Here is a 15,187-nt window from a genome sequence, read left to right as displayed (position 1 = left end):
TATTTGACAAGTTGATGTAGCAAAACTAGAGTTACATAAGTTAGTTAAGAAAAATATTGAATAGTCAAATAATACAATAATCAAGATTAGTATAGTGATCATTTTAAATATGTTTAGAGACTAAATAGCCATATAAAATATCTGAGACATGAATTTTTTTTTTTTTTTTAAGAAAGAAAATTTAAAAGACAAATCTATATTTTGGAACCTCATTATATCATCGAAGACTAACCCTAACAGGTAAGTCAATAATCATAACCAAAATCTCAACGTAAGTCGTTGAAAAAATACATAATATGCAAAACATAAAATGATTATTGTAACATCTACTTCAGGATGTTGTAGTTGGAAGTTAAATTCTGGACTCCACATTTGATTTGTTGAAAACCGAAAAGATGAGCAAGGCCAAAACATATAATTTCACATAATTAGGAAGTGGTAACAATTCAATTATACAAAGAAGAGGGAATAAATGTATATGTATATGTAATGATAATTATTCGTGACAATGAATGGCACAAACATGCTACTCTACCACCAAACTACACGAAAACAAGCCACAAATATGATGAGAAATAGAAAGGTTAGAATTGTGACGTTCATTTGTTTGTCGTTAGGCTCCTGCTTCTTTAATTTGATTCTCCTAGTGGCACTGCCCTGACACGGCAACGCCTTCACCTCTGGTAAGGCAGTTTGTGCAGGCAAGTGGTCATATTTCTCTGATTCTGAGAAGTTCATGATTAGAGAGGTTGGATTATGTGTTGTACATACCAAGCTATCATCCAGTGTAACTATGTCGTCTTTCAATAGATCCGCATACAACTCTTCGTCTCCACCATTACCCTTCACATATTTAGGTCCATTACCATTAGTTATATTAGGAAATAAAAGTGTCAAATGGATTAGACGCTGGTAAATTTCAACAACTTGTGATGTATGTGATGTGAATCTGAAATTGAGAGACTTGAAAATGACGAAGCTGACCTTTTCCCGACTGAGAGGTTCATGAAGCGTCGGATCGGACGGTTGTTTGTGATTGGATTCAATGGCAGAATCAATTTGCTCCAGCGAATGAGAATCGAAACTACTACTGCAGTTCTTCGAAAATCTGTCGCTTTCACCCCCAACCTTCTCTCCAACTCCGCCGTCTCCTTCCTCGCCGGATCCCTGTACTTTACTAGAAGCCGCCTTGTCGGTATTGTTCCGGCGAAAATCATTGTTCTTCCGGAGACGGCAAACCACCATGGAATTAGAATCCTGCAGTGATATAGAACAATTCCATTGCAATTATTTACAATAATATAGAAAACCCAGAAGCGGAAATGTTGAATTTGACCTGGGATTTATCATTCAAGCAATATTCGTGCATAATCCACTCTGTTCTCTCCCCTGTTGGAGCACGTCCTAAATGGAAAACCAGAGTCCTCTTTGTACCAATAATCTCAGACCCTGATTTCACATTCCGCTCTTTTCCGGTGGCCTTCCAGTACCCCAATTCCGTCGCTCTCTTGTTCTGTGTTCCGTTTGGGTATTTTCTCCCTCTGGGTGAGAAGAAAAACCACTCATTCTCTGAAGGAATTCTCGACTTCCCTGTTTTTCAAAACCCAATTTCTACAAATTACCAGATGAAAAATCAATTATTATTTTAAATGGGAATGAAGGAAGGAGAAAAAGGAGTTAACCAGGCAAGTCCCATGGCTCGAATTTACAAATCTCGATCTCGGAAATGACATCGACGCTATCGTCGGAGCCTTCGAGCTTCTTCTTGAGGTAAAACAGAATCAGTTCTTCGTCTTTGGGGGAAAACCTGAAGCCGGGGAACATAGACAGAGCTGCCATTGACATCTCTGCTTCTCTTGAAACTCCTCCCATTTTTTGGGGTTTCTCGTTTGTTTGTTGGCGTTGGTTAAAATGGGAAGAGAAGAGTGAGAAAAATGTAATTGGAATTCGTTTCTTTAAGGATTTGGAATGAGTAAAAGAAAACTTCTCGACTCCGCCGTCGACCTTGGCTAAGCCGTCTTGTGTTTGGTGTTATGCTTTTCTTCATTTCTGCTGAAGGGTTGGTTCAGTATTCGGATTCGAGTGAGCCTAAGCTTCACGTTCTACACTTTCCCCTGCGCATGCTCCTTCGACTATCACGTGCCCACAGCTTCTCTGCCCGCTGGAGCCAACGAGCCATGGGAAACTTGTAAGTTCAAAAAGTGACGATCTGCTTCTCTTTACAAAATCTTAATCAAAGTTATACACTTTCGGTTGAGACTCATTAAAAAAATATATATTTGAGAATCTAGTCAATATTTTTTCTTTAAATTGAAAAAAATTGAAAGTTTTGAAAATAAGGAATTCAATGTAAGCACAAACTAGGTCGTATTTCATATTTTTAAATATACACTTAATAGCATATTCAACCTTGGTTAAAATGTTTTTGAATATCAATTCATTGATATTTAGTTGATAATATATTATTATTAGTTTGTTTATAATATGATTTATGTTAAAAAATGATATAATTATTATTTTTTGATATTATATAATATATATTATATTTCTAAAAATTGAATTGAGTTTATAACGAAAGATCGAAATGTTTTTATCTTTATTTAATATAATTCTACATTTTAAAATTTGGATACGATGAAAACATACAAATATTGGTTTCAAAATTTGCATTGTTTAGATTTCAGAGTTCGAAAACAGTTTTCAAAGACAGAATTCGAGTTATTTGCCAAACACATATTTGCTGAAGCTAGTGAGTCTAAAAACATAAAACATAATATAAATTCTCTTCCAAGCAAACCCTTAAATATAATAGTATATTATATATAAATTCTCTTCTAAGCAAACCCTTAAATCTCCCTATCGCCACTTGTTATACTAAAAAACACTAGAAAATGGTATATTTTATATAACAGTATTTTTTACATAACTTTACGATAATGTGTCTAACTCTTACCACATTCGAATGCCAAGAAACCAACAAGATATTAAATCAAACTCATGGTTTTATTTAGAAACACTATTGTTTTCTAATGGTAAGGGTTCTTTTGAACTAGAGTTACATACAATTATGAAGTACTTAGTTTAATTATTATGAATTATATGGTGGATGATTTGTTTAGTGTAGGCTCCACCTTTTGAAAAAGTCTTAGCAATATTTCAATTTATTTAAGCCAATATTTTATTATATATATTAGTGTTTTAGTTTTTTATCTTTGAAAAATTTATGTTTGCTCCTATGGATGCTCATGGTTGATTGGATTATTGGATTATGTTGAAACATTTAGACTCAATTCAATTTTTAGAGTTATAAATTTCTTCAATCCAAAAAACTCTTATTAAATAATGAATTTAATCCAACCAAATCATGAAATATTTGGATTAGGTTGATTCGGGAGTCATTATTTAACTTTTTTTTTAAAAAAAGAAGGTAATGTAAAATATTTTTTTTAATTAATTTCACATTTTGAAGTAAGATTTGTAAATCAATTTTAATTATACTATGAAATTAATCTAATTGGTGGATAATAAATAATTTAAAAAATCATAAAATTAAGTAAAATTAAAATAAATATATGTATATATAATTGTATTATAAGTAACAAGAAAAAACATACTTTTTAATATTAATAATAAGTTTGGATTAGTTCGGGTTGGCTCGGGTTATTTTTTGTGAACCCATAAACCAACTCAACCCATAAAGTTTTTATGTATTTGAACCAAACCCAACCCAAAATCGTGCGAGTTGGATTGGATTAATCGATTTTTCGAGTCATCAATTTTTTTGAACATCATTACTTGTTCCCTCTCAATTTCTTTATTATTTTTTCACCTAAATTTCGAACCTACCTAACAAAAAATCAAATGGCTATAATTATTTTTTTAGACGTGTAATACGAGAACTTGGTCATCCAAAATCAAATGGCTATACTTTAAATTGAAATTTTGGTAAATGAGAGGGTGAAAATGTATGGTAACCAGTAGTATGCAATGAAAGGAAATAGTAGCATAAGAAATAAGAATATATGAAAATGAGAAGTACTCAATTGAAAAGAAATCAACAAATCAATCACTTCTTTCAAAAAGAGTAAAAAAAAACAAACAAATCAATCACTTCTTTCAAAAAGAGTAAAAAAAAAAACAAACAAATCAATCTCTAGAATTCTTAAAAGTAAAAGAAAAAAAAAGTGAAATGTATAACATCATTTTAAAAAAATTGTAAATATAGATAAATCTATCCGCGATAGATATGTATCGTTGATAGACTATTTAAATTTAGTTATATTTATATTTTTTTTTATATTATCTACTAATATTTTGAATCTAATTGTCTATATTTATAACTCTCCCATGAAAATAAGAGAAAAGTAATAAAAGGAAACGAGCAATGAAAGATGTAAAAGGGTATATAATATAGAATATATAAGGACATGATGGACGTCTGATGTGGCTGTATACAACTCTATTTACATTTCCCTATCTTTCTTCCTTTTAAGCCAATAAAATTAGCCCCTTGGAAGCATTGAATAATATATAAAAAGAAGAAAATATTCTTAAGCAAAGTAGTCCCCAATGGAAAAACAAATAAAGAGAATAGTTTTTATATCTATTTTTGCATATTCATCGTCATCATCCTTTCCTCACCATTGAAGAAGCTTCATCATCCATTTTGGCAATCCCATTATGATTTTGATCTAATTCTGGAAACAGAATATCTCTAAGGCACTTGACGGATTTGATTTGATGATCATCATCGGCCTCCAGTTCCTGAAGATCCTCCAATTGTTTCTGTGTAAAAAGCTCTGAAAATGTATCCCAATCAAATGTGTTTGAATTTCCTTGGTGGGTATTGTTGGTCGTATTCAAACAAATGCTTCCCCATTGGATTTTCTCCGAAATCGATTTTCTTCCATTGTTGCTTTGAATTTGATTATTATCCGCTTTTTCGCCATGAACGAAACTCCATCTGTAACTCTTGTTGTTGTTATCCATATTGAGCTCAATTGAATGCAAATCACTTTCCTCCTCCTCATCTGAACAATCTTCATTTTCTTCTTCTTTCCTTACCAATTTTTCAGAATCTTGACATGACCCAAAATTTATTTTCTTCAAATAAGCCTCCAACTCCTTGATTTTCTCAAATTCATTGCAAGAATACTCTTGATTCTCGCCGCCGTTTTGCTCTTCATTTCCAAATTGGGTTACCAAATAGGCTTGTAGTTGGTGTTTCAGCCGTTCCACGGCGGCGTTTTTCTCCTCAAACTGATATTTCGCCTCCGATAGCTTCATCTGAACTCTTTCCTCTCTTAAAACATCCGCTAAATGAAGCATTTCCCTCTCTTTCTCCACTTCTTCTCTAACTTTCGCTGATTCCTTCTTCAGTTCCTCGAATTCTGCTCTGTCTTCTCCAATCCCTTTCGCTAATTCCTCACAAATCTGCTCCAAAATCTCCTTCGCTCTCTTTTCCCTTTCAACTTCTTTCATTGCTTTTGAAACTGAAACTTTAGCTTCGGCAAGTTCTTTTGCAATGGTTTTGTTTAGTCTCTCTGCTTGTCTTCTAAGTTTCTTCTCAACCTCCACTTCCTCTGCCATTGAACTAATGGCGCTACCAAATCTAGCTCTCTCTCTGTATTTCCATGCCGCTTTTTCTTCTGCAAATCGCTTTCTTAGGACTTCAATTTCATCGCCATGAAAGGTTTGGTCCTTGATTAAATGGTCGACTCGGGTCTTGGCTCGATCCAGCTCTGATTTCAGAGCTGTAATTAGAGATGAAGTTGAGGATGGGGGATGTTCTTCGTGACCTAAAACATGGTGTAGAACTCTTAGAAGCTCCTTTGATGTCGTTAGGCAATTGCTTACTTCCTTCAAACGTGTTTTTATCGTCGATTTTGTCTTACGACGTGTCGTCTTTCCCACATTACCATTTTCTATCTGCATTTCATTCATAATAAATTTTAGGATATTCATTGATTCAATTCCTGTTTACAAAAAATAAAAATCTTAAAAATTGAGATAATTGCACTGACCCAAAATTTAAACTCAAAATAGATTTTGTTCCGCATAAAGTTTTTCTTTTTTTTCTTTTACCTTTTGATTGTGTTATCATGAGGGGAAATTATACAAACGGCATGTGTATAAGGCTCTCGACTCTTAACTCTTGCTCGCATTACTAGATATCCTAACTTTCAGTATTCACTATTGACTCTCTTTCCTTGTTCTCACTATTGTACATCCTTGCTTTCAATCCTATCTTTGGACTTAATAGTGCAAAAAATGAAAAATGCGTAACGAGAAAAAATAGGAAGTGAGGAATGAGAAAACCTTAAGGAGCGAGAAAAATGAGAGTGGGGAGTAAGAGAATCTAAACCCTAAACAAAGATAGAGAGAGCAAGGAGTGAGAAAACCTAAACTGTATGAATATTTGGGACAAGAAATGGATAGTAAGCTCCAAAAAATTATAAAGTATAGGAAGTTGTAAATTGTTTTGGTAAGATATAAAATTGATGTGTTTTAGTAGTAGGACCTATAAATTTTTTAAGTCAAACAAGGATTAGAATTTACAATTCCTACTTCTCAACTATTTAGACCAAACACATCCTTGAAATGAACGATTATTTTGATAATTTTATCCTCATATGATCATAAGCAAAAGATCCAAAAAAATAATTAAAAAAATTGGATCCATATAGGCCATCCATAAAAAAAAAAACAAAGAAAAAACAAAGAAAAAAACAAAATTTTGAGAAGTTTAAGCCCCTTTAGCAACTATTTGATTTTTTAAAATGAAGTCCATTTTCCTTCAATTTTTTATAACGATTTTCATATTTGTTAAGTAAAAGACTTAACTTTTAACCATAATCTAAAAACAACAAATGAGTTTTTACAAACTACTTTTTAATTTTTTTTTTTAAAAAAAAATCTTAGTTTTCGAGAATATTAATAGAAAGTAGATAATAATGTAAATTTTTTAAAGATGAAATAAGTATTTATAGACTTAATTTTAAAAAAATAAAAACAAAAAATCAATTAATTAATGTCCCGTTTGGTAACTATTTTATTTTTTTTATTTTTGTTTTTTAAAATCAAGCCTATTTCGTCCATATTTATTGCAATGATTCGTATCTTTTTAGGTACAATGGTTAAATTCTTAGTTAAATTTCAAAAATAAAAACAACTTTTTGAAAACTAGTTTTTTTTTAGTTCTCAAAATTTGGCTTGGTTTTTCAAACTATTGGTGAAAAGTAAATAACAAATAAAGAAATTTAAAGGTGGAAGTAGTGTCCATAGATTTAATTTTCAAAAACAAAAATCAACAACAAAATGATTGTCAAACGAAACCTAAGAAACAAGACTATGAATAGATGGACCACTATATATTTTCATATACAAATAATAGAGTTTGAATACAGCGAGTCTGCGACCGCTTTTATGGTCATCATATCGGTGGCTCCTCTAGTCACTAGGACTGTACATGTGTTGGATTGAATTAGGTTGAGAGTATTTTTAGGAACCACTCAAAAATTTGGGTTGGTTGGGTTACAATCCAAATGAAGTCTCCAATCCAACCCAATCCTTAATTTTCTTTTTAATTAAAAATATGTAAATTTATATACAATACATGACTAATAACTAAATTTTTTTTAGCCGATTTGTTTGGGTTGTCGGGTTAGTGGACCCCTACGAGTCACAGTATTTATTACACTGAGATTTTAGCTTTGAACTTTCAAAGTGGTCCCTATATATATAATGTGAATTGGTTTTTTTTTTAATTTGAAATAAATAAATTAGTTTATGAGTTAGGGTGTATTTGAAATAATTTTTTTAATATTTAATTTAAAAAATAAGTTATTTTGGAAGAGTTGGAGCGTTTAATAACCATTTAAAATAATTTTTTCAAATGTATTTTAGTCAAATTTCATAAAAAATGTTTAAATAAAAATATTTTTTTCTTAAGTCGTCTTTAATCAAATCACATCGATTACCTTGATAATTATGAGTTTGTTTTTCTATTAAAATCTGAGTTAAACAAAATGAGCTAACTTACTTATAAATTTATAATAAAAATGTTATTATCTATCGATACGGTGATAAACATTTATAAGTGTCAATTATATATATCTATCATGATCCGTCATCAATAGACTATCTGTCGAAGTCAGTTGTTGATAGACTCTCTTTATTGCTTAGCTATGTGCTAAACAACAAGCAAATAATTACACCGAAAAGAAATTCTTATTTTACCAATGAGAATAACGAAATAAACCATTAATAATTTGGATTCTTTCTTAAACTAAAAATTTAAAAGATTCAAATTAAATTTTAAAAAAAAAAAAAAAAAAAAAACAAAGAAGAAAGAGAAGGGAATCATGAAAAGGAAAGGAGAAAAAAGGTTGCCGCAGAAGTACAGGTGGAAAATGACAGCAACGAAAGCAAGGGATGGGTTGATGGGATTGAAAACAGTGGAGCTAAAATTAAAATTAAAATCAAAAGAAGAAGAGGAAGAAACGAAGAATTATGATTTCGTGGAAAGGAAGCAATAATAATAGATGAATCGTACCTCCATTAAACAGTCATTGCCATGAAAATTCGAACCACCCACCATTTCTCCTATTCCAATCCTCAAAGAAGATGCCGACCCTCTTCTTCTGTGTACTCTCCCAACCTCATCTTTCTACAAATAATTTATCCATTATTCAATCAAATTTCAAATCCCACTTTCTCAGATTTCAATAACCCAAAAATTTAACACAATTCCCAATTCCCATTTTGACTAAACTCACCTCTGTTTTTGTGTTCTTCATACTCCGATCCGGATCTGATAAACACGAATGCGAGATCTGCGAAACCATTTCCCGTGTTTTCATTAACTCTTTCTTCTCTTCAACAACATCTGAATTGTTCTTCAACTTCTGAGAATTATTCCCCGCCGATTTCCGTGCTGACACTGAAACAGAGCCTTCTTTCCCTTTTCCTCCGCCGTCGAGTGAGCACGACGGCGACCGGTTAGGGAGGTCGCCAGTGGATAACTTGGAAGAGTGAGATTTTGTGCTCATTTTCCACGTGGGGGGTTTCTTAAATCTGTACTTACGAACCAAAGTGGAAGAAGAAGGCGAGGATAAACACACTCGTTTTCTAATCTTACATCTCTTCTTCTCTGTTTTCTGCTCTGCCCACGACGACATTATTTATGCTTCAAAAACCCAACTTCCAAAAATGGCATTCAAAATACAAAATGAAAAAGGAAAAAATCCGGGAGATTGAAGAAATTTGTGAAGAGTTTACTTACTCGGTGGTGGGTATTGTAGAAATTGTGGTGAAGTTCATGTGAGAGTGAGATAAATTTTGGCTTTATAGAAGGCAAATCTCGAACAGTAAGCCTTGAATTCAGCGAAGAAAAAATATAGAAATTATTTGAAGATTCTACTTTTGGGTCGGGCGGGTCAGTCTTGCGACTTGACTCAAAGAGATCTCAAAACCCAGTAAGAAAGTGAGAAAGAGAAAGAAAGAAAGAAAGAAAGAAAGAATTGTGTTTGTTTGTTTGAATGGGAATGGGAATAACACTACCTTTGTTTCGGAAATCTTAAGAGGGAAAGAGGAAATGAAAGATGACGTGGCAGACACGTGAGCATCCAACAATCAATCAGCGACGTGCATGTGTAAATGGAGCGATTTTAGAATCTTGACTGGGTTCTGTGTATTTACATTATTGTCTCCTTGCTCCTCGTTGAGCTCGGCTGGAATGTTCTCTTTTTAATATATACTAAAAAAAAAATCCTTTTTTTTGCCCATAAACAACCCTTGTAATTTCATATATTTGCACAAATATCCTTCCTCAACTACTGATAGGGTGTACATGAGTTAGCTTAAAGTATTTTTTTAACCAACTCAAAATATTTGAAAATTTAACTCTATTGGGTTGGCAATCCAAAAGACATGAATAATGGCTCTAACTCAATCCAACCCAACTCTTAAAAGTCGGATTGAGTTGTCGGGTTATAACTATTTTTTTTTCTTCTTAATTGAAAATATGTAAATTTATGTACAACACACAACTAATAACTAAAACCTCATAAACTTTAGATGTTAAATACCAATTTTCTATATAATATCTATTACCAACTTTAAACAATGACAAACATCATATCAATCAAATTTTAAATAAAAGAAATGTATATATGTTTATGTAATTTGGGTTGAGTTGGGTTGGTTTTTATCAACCCAAATTTGTTTTAGCCAATCCACGACCCTCAACCCTTATATTTTGGGTTGGGATAGTACGGTTGTTTAAATTGTTAAGTCATTTGAACACTTCCAACTATCCATACACATTCACCAAATTGTCAACTAGAAGGCATCGTCGGGGATTTCTGTGGCTTTTAAAGTAATTGCAAGTATTTATGTTTTTTGTAAAATTAGTTATAATATGAAGCATATTAGTGTTTCGAAAATTTCAATTTTATATTCGAACAAGTTGGTTACAAATATTTAATAAATAAATACAAAATTATCTAGATATATTAACTAAAATTGACATAATATTATTATAATTATTAAATAATTATTTAGATAAGATTATATATATCTATATATATATATAAACTAAAATTTAGTTTTAAATGATAAAAATTAAAAATTAAATTATTAAAATTACATTTGCTTTTAAGATAATCCAAAAGTTAGTAAATAACAAATTTTAAAAAGGATATAAAAAGGAAAGAAAAGAAAGAAAAAAGAAGGGGAAATTCTTATACATAGAAAAATTTTAAAAATATTTACATTTTATAGCAAAAAAATTTAAAGTGTTTTGTACTTTTAGAATGTTTTTACTATAAAATGTAAATATTTTTAAATATTTTTTATATATAAAAAGATCCTTAAAAGAAGAGTGTGACTTATTTTAGTGGATTTAATTCTAATATGTTTTACTAAAAAAAAGTTAAAATTCTTTTATAATCATTTGTATTTCTCTCCAAATCAATCCAAAATACAGCCTGACTCACAGTTAGTTTGTTTATGATGTGCAAAATATGATATATAAATAAGAAGAAAAGAAAATTGCATTGCATGTGGGTTATAAATGTATTGGTTCATATCTCTAATTTTTAAAGATGAAGAAATAATTATTTATTAACAGTCCCACAACCCTATCACTATTAAATAACTCAATTCTATATCACTGTTGGTAATGAATGATGAGATAATAATACTGTTGCATTTGCATCAATCATTGATATCATCCAGCCCATGAGACAAACTCGTGGTGATTAATTTATTTCATTTTTTTATATGTTGTTTCTAATATGCATTATTTTACCAGATAATCCAAGATCTAAACACACAGGATTAAGATTATTATCATATTATTATGGGAGAAAAAAGCATTAACATACTATTTCTATGAAAAAAAAATTAATTTCAAAGAATAGTCATCATTATTCATAACATACCTTCCATTATCAAGAGTAGAAAGTTGTTTATTGGGTTGATATCAAATAAATTAAAATTATTCACTGATTTTGTATCTTGATATATCCATCTAAAATTTTCTAATAAGGTCGGTAATTTTGAATAATTTTATTTTAAGTCCTTAATTTCATGGGTCCAATTTATTATAGTAGGTGTGACATTTTTCAATCTTTTAGAATTTGGATGAGATGAGATGATGTGATGTGGTAGCCGATTAGATTAATTACAAAATAAATCGACAATTTAGAAAAGATTGCTTGCATGCATAATTTCACCATCAATAGTGGTAAAAGAATGTATAACTAAAAAATCAATGTTTTACCAAATAGCCTTTTCGTAATTTTCGTAGTGTAAGATATAAATGTATGTTTTAGTATATAAAACTTTCTTAGTTTTAAGTCCATGAATGTCGTAATGTTTAAGTTAAATTGGTGTAATATGAATAATAGATGATACGGGGTATTCCTTCTCAAAAGCAATTCTTATTAAGAATACAAGGTCTCTTCCTTTAATATTTTTGAACGTGGGATCTTCAAGATGGTATTCTTTTGAGGTGGATAAACTTTGGTACCATATTAGATAACACAGAGACTTTTCTCATAAGCAATTGAGAATGAAATGAGTGAATGTGTGGTAGAGTTGAAGAGGTAAGTGGGTAGGACCCAAATAGGGAGAAGCAGGCAAAAAATAGTTGGTAATATGATGGGTGTTATATGATGGAAGATTGAGACAGAAAACCCCATAAGAAAACACCCAAATCTTGCTTGGACAATTGGACACTTAGTAGAGACTTATAGGCCCCCTCTATATTCCCCACTTTCTCTCTTTTGTTCCTTTCCTCACAGCACATCATGTTAATTCCCACACACTGTTTTTCCTCATCGTCCCTACAGAAACCCTTTTTTATTCTCAACCCCCCCTTGTTATTATTAATTTGTCTTCATAATTTTACCCCATATTCACAAAGGATATTCATGTTCACATGTGTTTGCTGTTTCCAATATGATTCACATAATTATTAATCAAAAACATAAATCACTACACTACAAACACATAGAAACCTGATGAAGTTGAGAGCTTCCACTGAGATTCTGTCACAACTTCCATGGATGGATCTGAAACTTCCAACATCTTTTTTCTTTCCCCCTAAACCTGATCTTCTTCTTCCTTCGATAATCTTTCCTAATGTCAAATCATTTCTTCATTTTCATTAGTTTTCATACACGCCCGCCATTATTGTGTCTGTGTAAAATGTTCACAACAAAAAGACAAATATATCTTTTCCTTTCCAACCACGACTTCCACCTATATGTTCGGTACAACAATTAAGTGTTATTCAATTACGGGTTATGATTAATGTTGAAGTCACATACTTTATAAATAATTTTTGCACCATATCGTATTGTCCATTTTGAGCTAAGTCTTGTGCTTCTTCTTCTTGGTCGTTTAGCCAAAAAGATCTCATATTTAATACAGATATTCTCTCTAATCCAGCTATCATATGAGTCCTTGTTCGCATTCCCAATCTATTAGAGTGCATGTGTTAATTAGTTAGAATTGTTTATACTCATGTATATATGACCAGGAAACACATATCTAATACAAAATAATTCGGTACAACTCAATCATAAATCTTCAATATTTCCAAAGACAGCTTCTTTACTCTGCACTAAAAGTTTATATTGTATCAATACAGTTGAGTCAAAAACATAATTTTGATATCATATTAAGTCAGAGGAAACAAACAAGACGTATAATTATAGTATATACATGGTAGAGAGAATGTCAATCTAAATCCAACTCAACTATTGAGTGATTAATGTGGCAATACTAATCTAAGCTTATAATTAATTCTATAAACAAAACTACAATTCGGACTTTTCAATTTATCCAACCAAATGCCTCCAAAAGTTTACTTGTTGATTAATCAAATGAATGGGCCAACGTAAATTACTTAGTCAAATGATACCTTTGAGTGTAATGAATCAAAGTTAGAAAGGCCATTTCACTTGATCAGCACATCATTTAGCTAAAGATGCATTGCTTCTAATCCATTGTGGGTTAATTCAGTCTCCCTTCTATTAACTAAGAACAACTCATCCATATATATGACATATGCAATTAAATTCCATAAATTAAATAAATAAAAAAATAAAAAAAAAGTAGTTTTTAAATTTTTATTTAAAATAGTATCTTTATTCATAGTTACTTGGACAACAATTCCACAGTCAAGAGTCAAGACTTAATGGAGATGGACAAGAAACAGCTTTTGGTCCTTTAAATGTAAATGGATTATTGTGGATATTCACTTCAAAATGACTTGTATTGAATATACTAAGTAGGGGCAGAATTGGAATATTGGATCCTAATAATATTTTTAATCATCATTTTTTTTATAAAAAATTGAGAAATTAGAGAGGTTTGTTTCCTCTTTTGAGGAATTGGGTCCTCAAAGATTATGATTGGTGAGAATAGAGTTGGGACCAAAAATGTATTTAATTTACTGAAGAAAAAAAAAAAGGTTGTATGTGAAGCTTAAAATAAAATTAAAAAATATTGAAATTCACAAATGAAAATGGGATAAAAAAAAATTAGAAATATCTTTTTTAAAAAAACTTTTTCATTTTGAAAAACAAAAAGTTATTCCTTAAGACTCATTCTGAATCCAAAAAGCAAAAAAAAAAAAAGCTTGAATAACAAAAGAAAGCATGGGATATGATAAGAAAAGATTTTCCAGAAGAAAGAGATTCCCTATAATGCATTTTTCATCTTTTGAGTTAAGATTTTTCTTTATCTTTTGTTCCATACTAAAGTTATGGCCCCAAGATTTTGAGTTACAAAGTACATAACAATGAAAGAAAATTTGATAGACAGATATTCTAAGGAAGGTAGTAAGCAAAGACAAAATAAGGGGTAAAAAGGTACAAAAGGAACTTGTTGGTGACTTTTAGATACAATAAAAATTTTATGTTTTTTTTTTTTCTTTTTTTTTTTTCCTTTTAAATTTTACCATGTTAGACTCAATAATATTAGTATAGGTACCATACACTTTTTAAAGCTATCTCTTCCTCCTCCCTTTGACCCTATTTACCCAAAAAGTTAGGCTATTGAACAACCCATGTGCCACATAATCCTACCTCACCAAACAAACATCCAAGCCACTGTTTTTAAGTTCTAAAAGATTGCATTTCTTTCTTTCTTTCTTTCCCCTTTAATAATTATTGTTTATCTTTAATTCAAATTTAATGTTGTCATTTTGAAAATGACCTTTCAAAAATCAAAATTTTGCAGAATCAGACATCTTTCTTGTCATTTCTATTATCATGTGTTATATTATTTAATTTTCAATCTTACATAAGAGATAACCCTGCACACATCCAACTTTTTTCTCAATTGATTGGATAATGAATACAGCATAAGTTTAAGAGGTTAAGATGACGTTAGATTTACTAATATTAAATTTATCCCTTCAAATACATAACCCAGTTCAACTATTATTAAAAGAAAACTATCTTTTAGCAATAAATATTAGGTTAGTGGCACTTGTTTACCCCATATATTTTTCTATTTAAAAAAAAAACAAATCTCTAAAAGTATCAAAAAAAATGTCATATATAATAATTTTGTATGGTGGATAAAGATGTTCACAAATGGTCCCATGGTCTAGTGGTTAGGACATTGGACTCTGAATCCAGTAACCCGAGTTCAAATCTCGGTGGGACCT

The 15,187-nt window shown here is 30.8% G+C and overlaps 2 protein-coding genes and 1 non-coding gene across 5 annotated transcripts; 1 reads left to right on the top strand and 2 right to left on the bottom strand.

The window, feature by feature from the left end:
* Nucleotides 1-396: 396 nt before the first annotated feature.
* On the bottom strand, nucleotides 397-2,211 carry LOC120088551 (NAC domain-containing protein 40-like). Its single transcript, XM_039045940.2, has 4 exons — nucleotides 1,683-2,211; nucleotides 1,337-1,590; nucleotides 985-1,257; nucleotides 397-843 (listed from the first exon to the last, which is right to left on the bottom strand). The coding sequence occupies exons 1-4, from the start codon at nucleotides 1,870-1,872 to the stop codon at nucleotides 532-534; spliced, it is 1,029 nt and encodes a 342-aa protein (XP_038901868.1). The 5' UTR covers nucleotides 1,873-2,211; the 3' UTR covers nucleotides 397-531.
* A 2,174-nt stretch (nucleotides 2,212-4,385) lies between these two features.
* Nucleotides 4,386-9,559, bottom strand: LOC120087562 (trichohyalin-like protein). 3 transcript variants are annotated; one of them, XM_039044366.2, is made up of 4 exons: nucleotides 9,284-9,559; nucleotides 8,778-9,163; nucleotides 8,555-8,668; nucleotides 4,386-5,928 (listed from the first exon to the last, which is right to left on the bottom strand). In XM_039044366.2, the coding sequence occupies exons 2-4, from the start codon at nucleotides 9,048-9,050 to the stop codon at nucleotides 4,627-4,629; spliced, it is 1,689 nt and encodes a 562-aa protein (XP_038900294.1). In that variant the 5' UTR covers nucleotides 9,051-9,163; nucleotides 9,284-9,559; the 3' UTR covers nucleotides 4,386-4,626. The 3 variants fall into 3 exon arrangements, with proteins under 3 accessions (XP_038900294.1, XP_038900293.1, XP_038900292.1); XM_039044365.2 differs by having other exon boundaries at nucleotides 8,778-9,158; nucleotides 9,284-9,553; XM_039044364.2 differs by having other exon boundaries at nucleotides 8,778-9,316.
* A 5,556-nt stretch (nucleotides 9,560-15,115) lies between these two features.
* TRNAQ-CUG (transfer RNA glutamine (anticodon CUG)) lies at nucleotides 15,116-15,187 on the top strand. Its single transcript has one exon. It is a non-coding gene; the product is annotated as a tRNA-Gln (tRNA).

This window comes from Benincasa hispida, chromosome 10, assembly GCF_027475165.1.
Source record: "Benincasa hispida cultivar pf3 chromosome 10, pf3_genome.v1.1, whole genome shotgun sequence".
NCBI lineage: Eukaryota > Viridiplantae > Streptophyta > Magnoliopsida > Cucurbitales > Cucurbitaceae > Benincasa > Benincasa hispida.
The sequence above is the reverse complement of the archived record's forward strand: the minus strand, read 5'-3'. Positions and strand labels throughout refer to the sequence as shown.

Coding starts and splice junctions, on each gene's coding strand:
- LOC120088551 (XM_039045940.2), bottom strand. CDS start 1,872: ATGGGAGGAGTTTCAAGAGAAGCAGAGATGTCAATGGCAGCTCTGTCT. Junction 1,591..1,682: donor CGAGCCATGGGACTTGCCTG/GTTAACTCCTTT, acceptor TTTGAAAAACAG/GGAAGTCGAGAATTCCTTCA. Junction 844..984: donor AACCTCTCAGTCGGGAAAAG/GTCAGCTTCGTC, acceptor AAATATGTGAAG/GGTAATGGTGGAGACGAAGA.
- LOC120087562 (XM_039044364.2), bottom strand. CDS start 9,179: ATGTCGTCGTGGGCAGAGCAGAAAACAGAGAAGAAGAGATGTAAGATT. Junction 8,669..8,777: donor TGAAGAACACAAAAACAGAG/GTGAGTTTAGTC, acceptor AATTATTTGTAG/AAAGATGAGGTTGGGAGAGT. Junction 5,929..8,554: donor GCAATGACTGTTTAATGGAG/GTACGATTCATC, acceptor AATGAAATGCAG/ATAGAAAATGGTAATGTGGG.